This window comes from Mustela nivalis, assembly GCF_964662115.1.
Source record: "Mustela nivalis genome assembly, chromosome: 6".
Classification (NCBI taxonomy): Eukaryota; Metazoa; Chordata; class Mammalia; order Carnivora; family Mustelidae; genus Mustela; species Mustela nivalis.
Window position 1 is genome coordinate 110,453,390 of NC_139025.1, and position 15,872 is coordinate 110,469,261.

General features: G+C 34.1%; 1 protein-coding gene across 2 annotated transcripts in view; it reads left to right on the forward strand.

Annotated features, from left to right (window-relative positions):
* The window catches only part of CCPG1 (cell cycle progression 1), an 81,903-nt gene that overhangs the window by 14,245 nt on the left and 51,786 nt on the right, over positions 1-15,872 (forward strand). For both annotated transcript variants that reach the window (XM_082733833.1, XM_082733834.1), the window contains exons 2-6: positions 3,065-3,133; positions 5,288-5,408; positions 7,186-7,262; positions 8,292-8,493; positions 12,383-12,634. In XM_082733833.1, coding sequence (XP_082589959.1) covers positions 3,074-3,133; positions 5,288-5,408; positions 7,186-7,262; positions 8,292-8,493; positions 12,383-12,634 — 712 coding nt within the window. In that variant the 5' untranslated portion in view covers positions 3,065-3,073. The remainder of the gene's footprint in view (positions 1-3,064; positions 3,134-5,287; positions 5,409-7,185; positions 7,263-8,291; positions 8,494-12,382; positions 12,635-15,872) is intronic.

Consider the following 15,872-nt stretch of genomic DNA (forward strand, 5'->3'; position numbering starts at 1 on the left):
CAAAGCCTCAGTTGAGAAAGTGAAGCCTTTTAGGGGAAATCAGAATCACGAGGGGAGAGGGAATGGGTGGAGAAAGGATAAGATGCTAAAGAATAAGCAGTAGATATACAGCGCCTTTGGGCATTATCCAAAACAACAACAACAACAACAACAAAACCAGTATGAAAATCTTAACATTTTAAAGGAGTAATATATAAAATTATCATTTTAGGAAGATCACTGACAAGTGAGGAGTTTCAGATATAATGGCAGCTTTTAGAGTCAGTGTGTCTAGAGTGGGGCTCAGAAATTTACTTTTTAAAATTTTGCTTTAATTACAGTGTTCCCAATTCTTTGAAAACTGCTGACTTAAAAGGATTCTTTAGTAGGTCTGTGAATTTTACTTATCCAGACTATTTCTGTGATGTGACCAGTAGTCCTTTTCTCATTTGGGCTAGATGTCAAACTTGTTCTTCCTTCAAGATGAGTAAACAAAGAATTAATCTGGGTCCTGATTTAAGTGGGCTCCTTGATTTGAAAAACTGATATATGCTAAAGTTGTTCCAATTTAGCAATGTATATAACTTTATTTTGAAATGTTGGCTTTGTTAATTTCATCACCTGAGTTATTAGATTACTTTGTTAGAAAACAAATGCTAGGAAATATTTAAAAGGAATGTTTAATAGAAGTTACCAAGAGGAGGGTAGGAGATATATACATTAAATACCTCTGATTGGGTTTGGTAATTCACAAATTTTGGAGGGTTATTAACAAAATAAAGCACTGGTAAGTCTCGGGGTGAGACGGAGCAGCAGTGAGAATGTGAGCTTATAGAAGAGGTTCGAATCTTTCACATGGTGGAGAAAGAATGCTTTTTAGGCTTCAACCAGTTTTCTTTATTTACTTCTTGTTCCATATAGAATGGTTTTTCCAACTACTCAGTCACTTAAACCAGACACCTGCGAGTTATCCTACCAACACTCTCTCCCTCTTATGTGTCTGGTTATTCAGTCCTTTTTAAAAAAATCTTTCGTGTCTTCTAAAATCTTTCCACCCCCTCCCTTCTGCTTTGTTTTCTCCCCCTCATCAGTCCTGGTTAAATGTAGGTGCTTATCTTCTCCAAGGAGTATTGCGCCGATGGCTTGTATCCCGCACATTTAGGGCTCTTTAATTGCTTCCTCATCTTAATATATGCACTTTTAAAGATTCATATCTGATTTTCTTTTAATATTCCACTCATACTAGGTTAATTGCCTTGGTTAGAACTTTCATATTTAATTGTTTCTGCCTTGTTTTTGCTCTCTAATGCTTTTTCTGTTCTTTTGGGGAATCCCGCCAGTGTCATTTTTTTAAATGGAGAAACAGAACTTTACCTTTTGTGATTTCTTAATTTTTAAATTTTAGCAATTAATTCAGGTAAAAAAAAGGTCTCTCATATGTCTTAAACATTGCAACCTCCTTTATATTTGTATTATCTATATTATTATATTATTTATAATCACTTATATTATTTATTCTATTCATTCATTGACCATTCTCCTTTCCTCCTGCTCAGTCTTCATGTGGTCTCATATGTTACCCATGATTTTCAAATTGTTGTAAAAGAATTTAAGTACAAATAGTAATGTATCAAACTTTTTTTTAACTCATAAAAACTAGTTCAATGAGGAATTGGGAGTTATATAGTCAATTTAATAAGGAATGCTGAAATAAAATTACTAAGACATAAAAATTGGTTAATACCCAAAGGTATACAGACTATAGCCTTTGGGATAGTCTTCTGTGCTAAGAAGGAAAACAGTTATTGTATTGTAATAGTTTACCTTTAAATTTATAGTTATAAACTGTCTGGGCCCTAATCAGTTATAAGTAAGAAATCATGTAATTGAGTGATCTCAGGTGAACTTATTAAAAAATACTTTAGCATGACAGTAAAATTCACAGTCATCTTTATGTCTTATTTTAGATTTTGAATAATTTGTTTGAAAACATGCTAATTTTTATATTCTTAGTGACCAAGAACCTTCTCATTTTATTTTATTATTATTTTTAGGGGAGAGTAGGGACAAAGGGAGAGAGAATCTTAAGCATGCTCCATGCCCAGCATGGAGCCCAATGCAGGGCTCAATCTCATGATCCTGAGATCATGACCTGAGCTGAAATCAGGAGTCTGATGTTTAACTGACTGAGCCACCCAGGCACCCCAACACCTTCTCCTTTCAAAATGTTAATTTTTTCAGAGTCACTGATGGAAGATTTAGACCAATATTTTTTGCCCTGTTCTTATTTGACCACTGGTTCCATATTAAATTTTCTGCAGTAGAGCTTTCAATTAAAACACCAGCCATCAAGTTGGGTTTAATGTGTTCTAAATGTATGTACAATAATAGAAGCATTTATAGGACTTAAATGTATAGAACAAAGCAAGTAAGATTCCATTTAATTAGCTTGGTTTTGATGTTTAAATAGGAGCTTCAGATAGAAAGGAGAAAATAAACCAGGTAGAATGACCAGGATATTTGCTGGTTTAGGACTTAAGTCTAGGTTATTGTCAATGACCACAAGTTTCTAACCAATTTCTAGTCTTCTCCCCCCATTTAAATTTAGGTGGAGTATTGCTGACACCGTTATTTTCATAAAAACTGTGATCATGTTTCTGCCCTGCTTGAAAAATCTCAATTGCTTCATGTTGCCAACACAATAGACTTCATTTTGCTTGGCCTGGGAGCTCTTCCACTCTCCTATTTGGTCTCTCAACCCTTGATTTACCCACACATTCAAATTGGCTTCTCCTTTCCCTTCTGTCCTGTGTGGCCAAATCCTTCTTTCATATTCAGCTTGTTTATTTCTACAGTGTGACTGTTTGTACTATTCTAGCTCAGGAGGATGTCTTCGAAGTTTGGTTCTATTTGTTCATCCAGGTATGCAGTTAATAGATCCTGTATGAGAAATCTATGGGTGGGTTGTCTCAGTTTCACCTGGAAGGCAGGCAGTAAGCTACTTTTCCTGCTTGGGCACATATAGTGCTTCCTATAGAATTTTTTGAAATGTACCCCACATGACAATATGTTTTTGTATTTGTAGACCTGAAAAATGTCTGAAAATTCCAGTGACAGTGATTCATCTTGTGGCTGGACTGTCATCAATCATGAGGTATGTTGTTTAATACTTTTTATAAGGCCATTTGTAATACTACAGTGTATCACCTGGGTTTTTTGAAGGCCAGTGTTTGCTGCATTGAAGCCTGAGGTTCCATTGTCTTTAGCTTGGACATTTTACCACCCACATTAAATTTTACTGCCGAAAACTCTTCATTCATGAGCCAGCGTCTTCTGCATTGTTGTGTGGTACATTTCTCAGCTTCGAGAAAGTAGGCAAATATTTGTTGAGGGTTTATTATTGTTTTGGCCCTGTACTTTTATCTATAATCTCATAGAATTTTAAATAACCTCTGTGGTATAGATTTGCATTCTCATTTCATAGTTGAGGAAACTAGAACTTAGAGAGGGTAATTAATTTACCCAAGATTATGTAACTAGAGAATATCAGAGCCTGCATTTAAACCAGAAAGGGGCATGGGGAACATGTGTTCTACTTTGGATATGTTATGCTACATTATGTTGCTAACAGAACTTGATTGAAAAAGGACTATGGCTAGAACGCTTTCAAAAAAGGAGTTTTGTTAAGGAAGTATGATGTTACATGACTAGTATATAATAAGCATTAATTTATTTTCCACACTGGTAACATACGTTTACTATAGAAAAATCATAAAAATACTGATGAGTAGAAGCAATAAGTTAAAAATCATCTATATCGTAAAGTTTTAATGGATTTTTCTATAGTTTACCTGTTTGTTTTTAGGGGCTCTTAGCCTTGACTTGTTTTCCTTGATTAATAAAAAGTTTAAGTGGTAATTTTTAGAATTACTTTGATAATTTAAGATTTAGACATGGCTAGTTATGTCTTCTTAAAATCAACATTAACCAAAAAAATGATTTTTCTGCAGTAAAATTTGAAAATTTAATAGCAGCTCTACCAATTGAGATTGGGGTGGTTTCTTTTTTCTTTTTTTAATTAGTGATTTTTCTATTTTTAGCCTGTTTTCTATGAAGTAGATCAACTCCCATAGCAATAAATTCTCCTTCAAGGATAATTAACAGTATAGGAGCAAGGAAGCTGTGGGAGTCTAGTGATTCTGTAGTATGAAGCAAGATAGTAAATCTCTCTGGCATTTAGCCAAGTGTGTCAATAGGGTATTCTGTATTAGAGATATCTGGTCATACTTGTGTTTTTATCCCTCTTCCTTATCTAGTTTGCAGGTTCTACTGCTAATGTCTAATAGATGTGTTTCCTTTTCCTTTCTCATTGCTATTTTAGGACAGTACTGATCTCCCCTGCAGTCCCCAGTTCAGCCCTAACCTTGCCTGTTTCTTTTTCCTGCCACTTTAGGCAATCCCATGGTCTTAACATTCAGAGTTCTCTTTAGAATTCAACTCAAAACATACTCCTTTGATGAATTCTTTTAATTTTTGCTGTTTCAAGTTATATATATCAGGAGAACTTAGACCTTTGATTTCATGGATCAGTAAACTACAGGAAAGATTGGGAGAAGGGTATGGGGACAAACAGAAGGAGCTTAGTGGCTAACTTTATTTTGCTAATAAGATATGAGGAGAAAAAAAAACTGTAAGACCCACTGTATTATTACACAGAAGACAGTCTGACATCAAAGTAGGAAGGACAACCTTGGAAGAATAAAGAATACTCTATAAAATTGTGTAGGGAAAGTTTACTCCATTAATCCTATAGTTCATTTTAATCCTTGCCCTTAGACTTTTTTAGTTCTACATTGTCATAGTAAATAGTTATTTGAATGTGAAAGTTTCTCTGAATAGGCTGTAAATTTGAATTTTGGATTTGAATTTTTTATATTTCATAATACATAGCAAAATGCCTTGCATAGTACCTTCATAAATGTTGGGTAGAGGTAAAATAACAGAAGCAGCTAAAGTTTAGTTTAAAAACTTATCCTCTGGGATCAAATTTATTGCTTGGGCTTATAAAATAGAGAAGAGGGTTTGACTTGGCTAACTTCTCTTAGAATCTAAGCCTGCGATTCCATTCTGCCATTTCATTGCCATAGACCTTTATGGACTAAATTGAATAAAAGGTAGTCAGATTAGATACTGCTCCCTTCGGAGAATGGCAGTATCTAGGACTTTGGCCAGTGGAAGTATCTACATGTAGTAATAATCAACTTTGAGTGGCTGATAGACATAGAACTGATTATCGTTTTTTTCTTAGGGGTCTGATACAGAGATGGTGAATTCTGAACATGGTACAACCAGTGACAGCTGTGAGCTCACTCCAGAATGTACATCTTTAGAGCAAGAGGAGCTACAAGTATTGCAGCCAGAGCAGGGAGGTAAGATACAAAAAAGAGTCTGGTTTGTTTGTTTGTTTGTTTGTTTTAAAATAATAATAGAATGTGGAAACGACAGTACGAGTCTTGCCTTTTTTCTAGGTGGGCAGCCTTTCTAGCTAATCTAAATGATCAGGTCGCTGAATGACTAGAATTTTGGTGTGGATTAGGTAGTGGTACCAACCTGTCCAGGGGTTTGCTTATTGACAGCTGTAGTGTATTATTTAGGCGTCTGTATAACTCTTTCATACTACACTTGTAACCGGTAACTAAATATTGCTAATCTTGATTAAGACTAGTGATGTACAAAATAATTAGTCATAAGGGATTTACTAAACTCAGATTCTTTAGTTATCTGTCATCACACTTCACATTACTTTTGGTTAGAGGTGGTAAAAGGCATTTAACTGCCGTACTCTTCATTTTTAAATTACGTCTTAAGCTTCTTTAAAAACTGCATTGAAATGTAAACAGAACATTTCCTCAGGAGAATAAAGTATATGGGTCATGGCTAGAAATACCATAGATTGTATCTGTAAATCTTGTTTTCAGCTTATGTATTGATTATTCTCCTTTGAACAGTGATTCTTATCTTTGATAGGTCAGAGATCTCCTTCAGAATCTGAAAGCTGTGAATGTTTTCTCCCAAGAAATGCCCATACTCACATATGTAAAAGGAGTTTTACTCCTTGGGAGTCCTTGGACCCAAGTACATCTTCTTTGAAGTGTCTTAATTTCAGATTAATATGCTGCTAGGGGCTTTCTAACACATATGAATGGGGTAATTTTTCTCTTTTTTTCTCCCCCCCCTTTTTTTTTTTTTGGAGGGGCTGAATTATATAAGAAATACACATTCATGACAGAAAAAAAATAATGAGCAAAAAAAATTTTAAGTCACCTTTAATTCTTTTTATCTGGTGATAACTGCTGTTAACATTTAGTATATGTTCTTTGTTATGCATAAAATTTATATATGTTTATCACGTTTTAATATTTTTAACTTCAATTTTATAGACTTTTTCATTTAAAATATGATTTTATAAACTCCAGTTGGTTTTTTTGGTACATTTTTCCTTTGAGGAGTTTTTTATAAAATACATTTGCTATAGTGACATTATTTTGCTTTCCTGTGTTCTTTTGAATCCTTTTTATAATCCTTTTTATTGCAAAAAATTCATAATTTGAAGATAGTTTTGATTTTTGTGTTACCAAGCATTAATAGTCATTAGAATAGTGCTACTTTTAGGAATGTAGGAAATGTAACATCAGACGTCTGAAAATTGGTTTTCCATATTAACAGGTATTTACAGGCACACTGGATTCGGTACTTTTGTATTGTAAAGATTATGTTTACTTAGAGATTTATATTGTTTTTTTAGTAGATACTAAAGGAATTCAATATCTAAAGTTATCCTCTGACAATTTCAAATAATTATATTTAAAATATAAAGATCTTTTTAGCAGCAGTTTGCAATTTCAGTTAAGAGAAATATTTTACTAGGAGTATTTTTATCCATTGCTATCTCTTCTGAAGGAATGAATTATTTCAGTAAAGAAAGTGTTAATATAAAATACTTTAAAAAATACATTTTGGATTATATTGAAAGTACTATATATAAGCCAATTGCGAGAGAACTTTTTAGCAACTGTAGTATATGTTAATTAATTAAATCTACTTCAAAAAATAGGACTAGATTTTATGTACTCAGATTATAATCTGTGTGGACTACAAAAACTCAATTAAGTGTAACTGATTGAATTGATCTTTGCTTTATATCAGAGAGTAGCCAGAATGACACAGTGTTAATGGGAGAAACTGCTTATCCAGCTTTGGAGGAAACAAAGTCAGCACTTGAGGTAAACTTGTGTTGTACTCTGTAGATACATGATAAGCAATATTCTTTAGTGAATACTAAGGAATAATTAAAGCTTCCATTTCTAGTTGTGCGTTCTTTTCCTCTTCGAATTACTAATAACTTTTATTAAAAATTTTGAGATTCCATAGATTGGTCACTTTTATTATTAGAGTTTAGCTTCTGTCTTCTAAACTCTTAAGTGAGATGTCTTTTAATTTATCGAAGTAATTACAAAAGAATTTCTTTTCATTTACCCTCTAATAAATTTTTTTGCAAATAGATTACATTCTTGAATTATGTAGAGAAATAATATATTAGGGTTTATCAAAAAAGGAAGATTCATTTTTAAATTTGAGAACAACCTAAATCTTGTTTTTTGATGTTTTACTTGACTTCTTTTTTTTTTCTTTTTAAAGATTTAATTTATTTTTTGACAGAGAGAGAGATCACAAGTAGGCATAGAGAGAGGGGGAAGCAGGCTCCCCGAAAAGCAGAGAGCCCGATGCGTGGGTCGATTCTAGGACCCTGAGATTGTGACCTGAGCCAAAGGCAGAGGCTTTAACCTACTGAGCCACCCAGGCGCCGCTTTACTTGACTTCTTGATAAAACTAGATGATTTTTACATGGCATAGCTATTGAAGTTTATTACATATATAACCATGGAAGTTTGTTATCAGTCTTATGGGCTTCCTGACTACAGAGTTATGGTCAAATAAACCCATGGGATTAGTGAGAAATGAATCCTCTCTTTTCTGTTGTCCTTGATTTTAATAGTGGGCTTCTTATCTTCTGCAGCCTACAATGATTAGGCAGCAGTTTGTTCTAATTCTGAAAGACTGGTCAAGGTGTTCGATGGTGATTTGAATTAAAAGATGAGCCTGTTATTGTCATCTTTGTCTTTTGGGCAGGATTCCTATATCTTTTATTTTAAGCCCACAGTACTTAAGTACTGTTGTATACTTTGAGCTACGTAGAAAATATAAGGCTCTCAAAAAATTGTTGAATTACTGTCTTTAAAATTATTCCTCAGAGAGAAGAAGCAAAGTCATCTGAAGACAATGTCTATTTTGGAACTGTCAGTGATGATTCTGATATTGTTACCCTTGAGCCACCTAAGTTAGAAGAAACTGGAAATCCGGAAGCTCTAATTGTTGAAGAAGTGCAGAGTCCAGAAGACTTTAACATGGGGTCTTCTTCCAGCAGCCAATATACATTTTGTCAGCCAGAAACTGGTAAGAGCTGCATAAAGAGTACACTGATAGAGACCTACGGTGTCTTAGGACCACCTTTTATACAATGGCCAAGTTTTTAATATATTTAAGATTTTTTGCAAAATCTACTGTTATGTCTAGTGTTTTCTTAGATTGTAGGTCCCAAGAGCAGAATTGCTATAACAGTAAATACCATCTTTTATTAAGTAAAAGATGAAAAAAAATATCTTCAAGGAGCTTTGTTATTGTCTGAAACACTCCAGAATGCATTTGATATATTTTAGGTATTTAAGGGTAGAAGATTAAGCCATTGTAAATAAAAATAGGAGGAAGTTAAAATTTCTGTTTACAGTGGTACAAATTTTAATTTCTAGAAATTGTGGAAGAAGCTTCTTATTGAAGTCTGTTAGATCCTTTCAATTATTAATCATTTAACAAACATCTGTTGAATGCTCCTTATGTGCTAAACAGAGTTCAGAGAGCTGGCAATACAGCAGATCCCAAAGCCCCTGACCTTTGTATCTTTCATTGTAGATTGAGTTATGAAAGTGTGCCTATTTTAAGTCACATTTAAGGCACTCAGTGCCTACTATTCAGACAATGATTTGGAGGTTAAAATGGGAATTCCTGAGCTAATTCCTTTCTATATTTCTTTGGCTCAGCTTGAGGGGTGTATGTAACACCTTTCAAGGTGCACATAAATATTTAGACACAAAGGTAAAATAAAAGAAACAAAGCTATAATTAACGCACAGTTATTAACGAACACTTGTAACTCAGGGATGAATTGAGAGAAAGACAAGTTGGAACATGGCTAGTGATTCCAAAATATCCTAATTTGATTCAAAAATAAGGATGTGTTTATTTTAGATCATTTTCTTAGAATTTACCATTCTTTAATATTTACATTTGCCAGTATCAGACAATGGAATTTCTGTTACTCCACTTCAAGCTAATAAAAAGTCAAGTAAAGATTTTTAGCTATCTCATTTAATGGCAAGTTATTTTCACTTAGTATATCAGTTTGGCTATAAACAAGAGCTTAAAAACACTTGATTCAAGTATTTGAATGCTGATCTGGCATTCTTAGTGGTCAGCCTTTGCCAGAATGGTTTACATAGTATATTTATTACAAGGACTAACAAATTGACTTTAGAATCTTTTTTGTTTATCAAATTTTATTTTGTTTGTTTAAATCTAGGATTCACACTGTTTTCAAGTAGTCTTCTTTTTTCCTTCTTTCCTTTATTTTTTTGGAAGACTATAGATGATGGTTTAATTTGAGAATATTCACGGGCCAGAAAAAGTAGTCGCATTGAAGTAGGAGTATTGCAGAATGGTCCAAGCTGATGTTTAAGAAATTGATCCTACAAACTTAATTTTTTCAGGAACTTGGATACTTCAAAGCACATTATTCTGGTGTTTATCTCCTTTCTGAACTTGGACTTCTTGGGAATTTTACAGTTTCAGTTAAGAGAAATATTTTACTAGGAGTATTTTTATCCATTTCTCTCTCTCCTAAAGGAATGAATTATTTCAGTAAAGAAAGTGTTATATAAAATAATTTTTAAAAATGGCATTTTGGATTATGTTGAAAATACTATATATATATAAATCTGTTGCGAAGAGTCTACGTTCTCTCTCACCTCCTATTTTTTTGGTTTGTTAATCCCCTGCTCCCCATTGCCTGGTTATTTTGATTTTTCCTTTCCCTTCTTCTCCATCTCTGTAGGATTCCAAGTTGTTTCTTCTTCTAAATTAAATTCTTGTGGCAATATACTTTTTGTTCATTTAAGAATACTAGCCACTCCCTTGCACTGGAGTCTCCCCCAAGAAAGCAAAATTGGTAGTTGTAGAAAAGCTTGTATTTGCATAGATGTTTTTTTTAAAGGTGTGATTGTTCAATTTTGATGGAGCACAAATAACAATGTTGAGTGATAATTAAAATAAGTATTTTCAATTCTCTTTTTCCTTTTTAGTCTTTATAATAAAGCTTTATACATCTTTTTTCCTGTTTATTCACAAAAGAAAGGTGGTGGGAGAAGCTGTGGAAGATTCCTGAATGCATAAGGGGATGGGATGATCAGCTGAAACACCATGTTCCTAGCCAACTCGCTTTCCAAGGTGGTGTGACTAAATCTGATCAGCTTTTCTTGAGCTGAGTGTGCCTAGTCACATTTACTATTTACTTAGTGCTTTAAAGATAACTGTTGTCATCTGTGATACTCTAAACAGGTGTTCAAAGTGATCTTGTAATAAAGCTGGCTCAGCTTATTGCATGCCTTTGCATTGCCTGCATCTTGGACTATGGGCCAAATTAAGTTTTGAAAGAAATTTAAAAATCGAAATACTTTAGCTATTAGATATATGGGTTAAAAAAGATGGAAGCATTAGATAAGGATATGAATTTATTAATATGGATTAGGCTGGCTTGTTTACTTAGAATCTATGATGAAGGCAATAGAATTAAATTTATTTAAGGAATTTTGACAAATGGTTTGTTTTTACGTTTACCCATCTTAATACTGCCAGAAAGTCTGACTTAAATACTCCAGCCATAATCTTGAATGCCTTTGTGTTATGTAATGCTTTATTTAAGTCTTCCTTTCTTTCTCTTTGTCCAAGAAATATAACCTCACAGCTGAGGCGACGGCATCTGGGAAAAACTAGTGATCAAGAATAACCAGATAAACATGATGGGCATAAGGGTCATGACCAAAAGAACTCTCAGTGGCATCTGTATAACTAAATACTAGAAATAATCATTCATCCAGTAGTTCTTTCTGTCTGTGTGTTTGGTGTTGTCGGTGTGAAAATTAACCAGATCCTCTGTGACCCATCTTTAAAAAGTACTGCCTAACCCAAGTCACCAACTTTTCCTGTGGCATGGATATCCTGTCTTCTGAAGAACTGTTTTGCTTTTTTGAAGCATGGATGTTTGTTGTTTGGAACTGTTTGTATCAAATTGAGGTTCACATTTTATCCTTACTTTCAGTTCCTTTTTTTTTCTTCCTTATAACTGGCCTGTGGAAATTATTACTGAGCCATCTAACTTACGGTGTCAATATGTAGTTTATTGATTGGTAGAACAGTGTTAACAAGTTCTACATTTAAAAAAACTGAAGGTGATTTTTTTTTTAGTGGATATATTTCCAGGACTTGAGATTTCTTATGGATTTTTTTGTTGTTGTTCTTTACTGTTCTTTTCATAAAGGAGCAGCACCAGACTAGTCGTTAATATCGGAGATAGCTGTTGTGTCACTTCCTCATGCTGACATATTTACTAGAGGGTAAAATTAATAACCTTCTAGTAAGAGTGGCAGTCGAAGGGAAGGGCTCATCTGACTTCTGGAAACCTGTTAAACTATAGTGCTTTGAATGTTGATTATGGACTCAAAGGATGGAAATGAAACTAGGGTCCAGATTCACCCAAGAAAACTTTTGGTAGTTACTGTACTTTGTAAGTTGCAGGAACTGTTCATATACCTCCATGTGTTCCTTAAACAGTTGAGCTTAAATTACCTCCTTTTGCAATTGAAAGAAGAGAGTTTCTTTTTCTTTCTAGAAACAGTATCTGTTTATGGCTGTAATAGCAAAGAAATTTAATAGGCTATGAGAATGATTGTTCTAACAGTGTAAACTAGAAGAGAAGTTAAAAAAATAAAACCAAATAAACCCTCAAAGGCACAGAACATGATTAATAGATTCTTGTGTATCACAGTGAAATCTTTTCTGTTTTGGTTTTATGTTGAAAAACTTGAAAACTTGAGTTTCTTTCTGTGTTGTTTGTTTTTGGTTTTGGCTGTCTTATGTAAAAGGACACGTAGGGATGGCATTGACTATTCTAAATCATATTTATTGGAAAAGCTATTCTAAAATTTTTAATATTTACATTTTTCTTTTTAAAATAGTATTTTCATCCCAGCCTAGTGACAACGAATCAAGTAGTGATGAAACCAGTCATCAGCCTAGTCCTGCTTTTAGACGCCGCCGCGCAAGGAAGAAGACTGTTTCTAGTTCAGAATCCGAAGAACGGCAACTCCCTGAACAAGAAACTGATCCATCTAAGGAGCTGTGTAAACGCCAGTTCAGCAGTGGTCTGAATAAGTGTGTTATACTTGCTTTGGTGATTGCAATCAGCATGGGATTTGGGCATTTCTATGGTAAGTATTTGAAAGTTGGTTACACGTAAACAAATCATGTGTATGGGCACTTGCTAAGAGAGGAATTCTGGGAACTGTTTTCAGTGTCATCATTAAATATATGACCTTGGAAAGCTTGCTGTTTATTTGAGCCTCAGGTTTCTCATTTGAAAAATGGGCACAGTGCTACCTTTCTCACAAAGCTATTTTCACTTACGTTAGATGGTATTTACTTAAGAAATGTAGGGATTTTTAGCATGCCTTTTTCTTTTAAATTTTTTCAATTTATTTATTTTCAGAAAAACAGTATTCATTATTTTTTCACCACACTCAGTGCTCCATGCAATCCGTGCCCTCTATAATGCCCAACACCTGGTACCCCAACCTTCCACACCCCCGCCACTCCAAACCCCTCAGATTGTTTTTCAGAGTCCACAGTCTCTCGTGATTTAGCATGCCTGTTTGTTTATTTTTTGTTTTTAATTTTTTTAAAAGATTTTATTTATTTATTTGACAGACAGAGATCACAAATAGGCAGAGAGGCAGGCAGAGACAGAGTAAGGGAAGCAGGCTCCCTGCTGAACAGAGAGCCCAATACGGGGCTGGATCCCAGGACCCTAGGATCATGACCTGAGCTGAAGGCAGAGGCTTTAACCCACTGAGCCACCCATGCACCCCTGTTTTTAATTTTTAAAAAAGATTTTATTTATTCGATAACAGAGCGAGAGAGCATGAGGGGCAGGGAAGGGCAGACAGAAAGGCCTCTTTGCCTGAGCTTAACCCTTGAGCCACCCAGGTGCCCCTAAACTTTGCTTGTTATTTTCCTTGTTAATATTTATGTATATTGATTATCTTTAAACCCTTTAAAAGTGTCTTAGATGAAAAGAGGAAGGAATTTCATTGGGGAGCCTTACCATTGAGTCTTATTCAACATTTTGTATAAAGATGAGACTGTTTGAGAACTGAAAACTTCATGCTCATTCACACACTCTGTATTAAAATTTTGAAAAAAAAAAAACACTTTAAACAGATGTTTTAGATCTTGTCAGTTTTACAAATTTCAGTTTGCTATACATGAAGTACTTCTAAGTTTTTTTGCTGGTATGATCCACAATTTAACTTTGGAATATTCCTGTTTTGTTAGTTCCTTTCAACAATGTCTTCTTTATGCAAAAATTGAAGAGTTACATGTACCCTTTGTTAATGTGTGGAAAGGATGCATTAAAAACATACATAGTGTAATGTTAGAAGAAACTTAAGACAATATTTGTTTAAAGTCAGAGTTAGTAAAATATCTTTCTTCTTGTTTAAATTTATATTGCTAAAAATAAGCATTTAGACTCCTGGTGGATACCTGCTTGAATTTAATACTGAGATAGTATAATTTGTATCCTTCCTTGAAGGTTATTGTAATGAGATTTGACTTGAAGTAATATGCATACTTTTGTTTATTTTCTAGTTGAAACAAATGTATGAGCGTATTTTTGAGAATGATTTTTTCCCCCACAGGTAAACATGGAGTTAACAAACGAGAAGGTCTTATCTTGATCTTTTTTTCTTACTAAAAAATGTGGACAGTGATTTAATGTTAATCCAGATTGCTTTAAAACTACCAATTGCATGACCTTTAAGTATTTTGTAGGAGCAATGAGGAGAGGAGCGCTTTCAAAATTGAGAAATTGCTGCTTTGTTTAAATAAGTGTTTGGTTACTTGTAAAATTTACTTCAATGATTATATCTAATAAAACATTTTCCTGTACTTTTAAAAATTATCCTTTCGGAATATGAAAAGCCTGGGTAATATGAAGTAGTTTTGCATGGTGATGAGATTGACTCAGCGAACATATAAAAACAGTTAGTTTTTCAGGGTCACTGTTTAAAGGACATCACTTTTTCCCTTAATTCTGGCACTGATCTCAACACTTAAAGAGCTCGTTTGAGTTGATTTCAGAACCAGTTTGAATTTCTCATGCACCATGAAGTTAGTCATTGCATACTCCATAATCAGTTGTTTGCTTACTAATTCTTGAACAAAAACACACTATTTAAGTGAATTACTCAGGGCATTTGCCAACCGCAGCTCTTTATAAATTTGGAGAATCAGATCTATCCCAGAAGGAGGGGAGAATTAACAGGAATGAGGATAGTAAAACAGTGTATCACAGGTATTTGCTACTCCTTCACGTTCTGAAAATGCTTACAAAAGTTAAAAAAAAAAATCTTCATGTATGAAGCACCTGTCTTCCGTATGCTTTCTTTACATTGTAGGCTATCCATATTCTAAATCAACAGTGAGGTTCAGTCGATTTAATTTTCTCATGGAATTAATGACTTTAAGTATTGATAGGTTATCCTGCTCTTCAGACACTGTAACAGAATATATCTGGGTGCTAAGCTATGTAGCACAGAAAAGAGAATTATAGCCCAAAAGCTATACTTACTGAGTCATCCTGAAGGTGGTAGGATTTGAGCAGGGTCTAGTCTTAACATTTATGCTAGTCGGAAGGAAAGTGGAGCATTCCAGCAGTTGAGAACCTGACAACCTGAAAGTAAACTTTGCTGGGTTTGGGAGCAAGGAGAAGACTGACTGGACTACAGCAGAGTAGAGAAATAGTGGAGTAAAACATTTTAGTACATGGGTTGGTGTAATGTTGTAAAACATCTTGGAATCTGGGTAAGAGTTTGATTTATAGAGTGACCTCATGGTAATTTTAGAGGAAAAGTGCAAAGAGGCATATTGAATAAGAAAAATTAACACAGTTAAGACTGTTTGTAATCCTGCTGTTGATGATCAGGGTCTTGACAATTATTGTGAAGGTCGGGGTGGAGAAAAGGTTAGTGAAATAAGGGACACTGAAGTAATAATGGAAAACATAACTTGTGATATTAGTGGTTTATTTTTTAAATTCCAAGAAGTGTGCCAGCTGCTTTATTTTTGGAATTAGGGGTGTTTCTAGGAAAGTTTTGCTAGATGATAAATATGATGGTGAGCACAGTTTGGCCGTTTTTATTCAACTTTATTCTAAAATGGTTTAGGGCAGGTGTTATGGTTCGATTTTTTTCATGAAGATGTTCCCAGAATTGCACCCAACAGGCAGCTGGATGTATTGGCAAGAAGCTCTGGTAAGATTGGACTCAGAAGAGAAATCTTACAGCAGGGATAGCAAAAATTGGGTTTTTATGATTAAGATAGTCAGATTGGTATACATGACATGAAGGCCGAAGATTGTACCTTGGGTGGTAACACTTTATAGTTAGG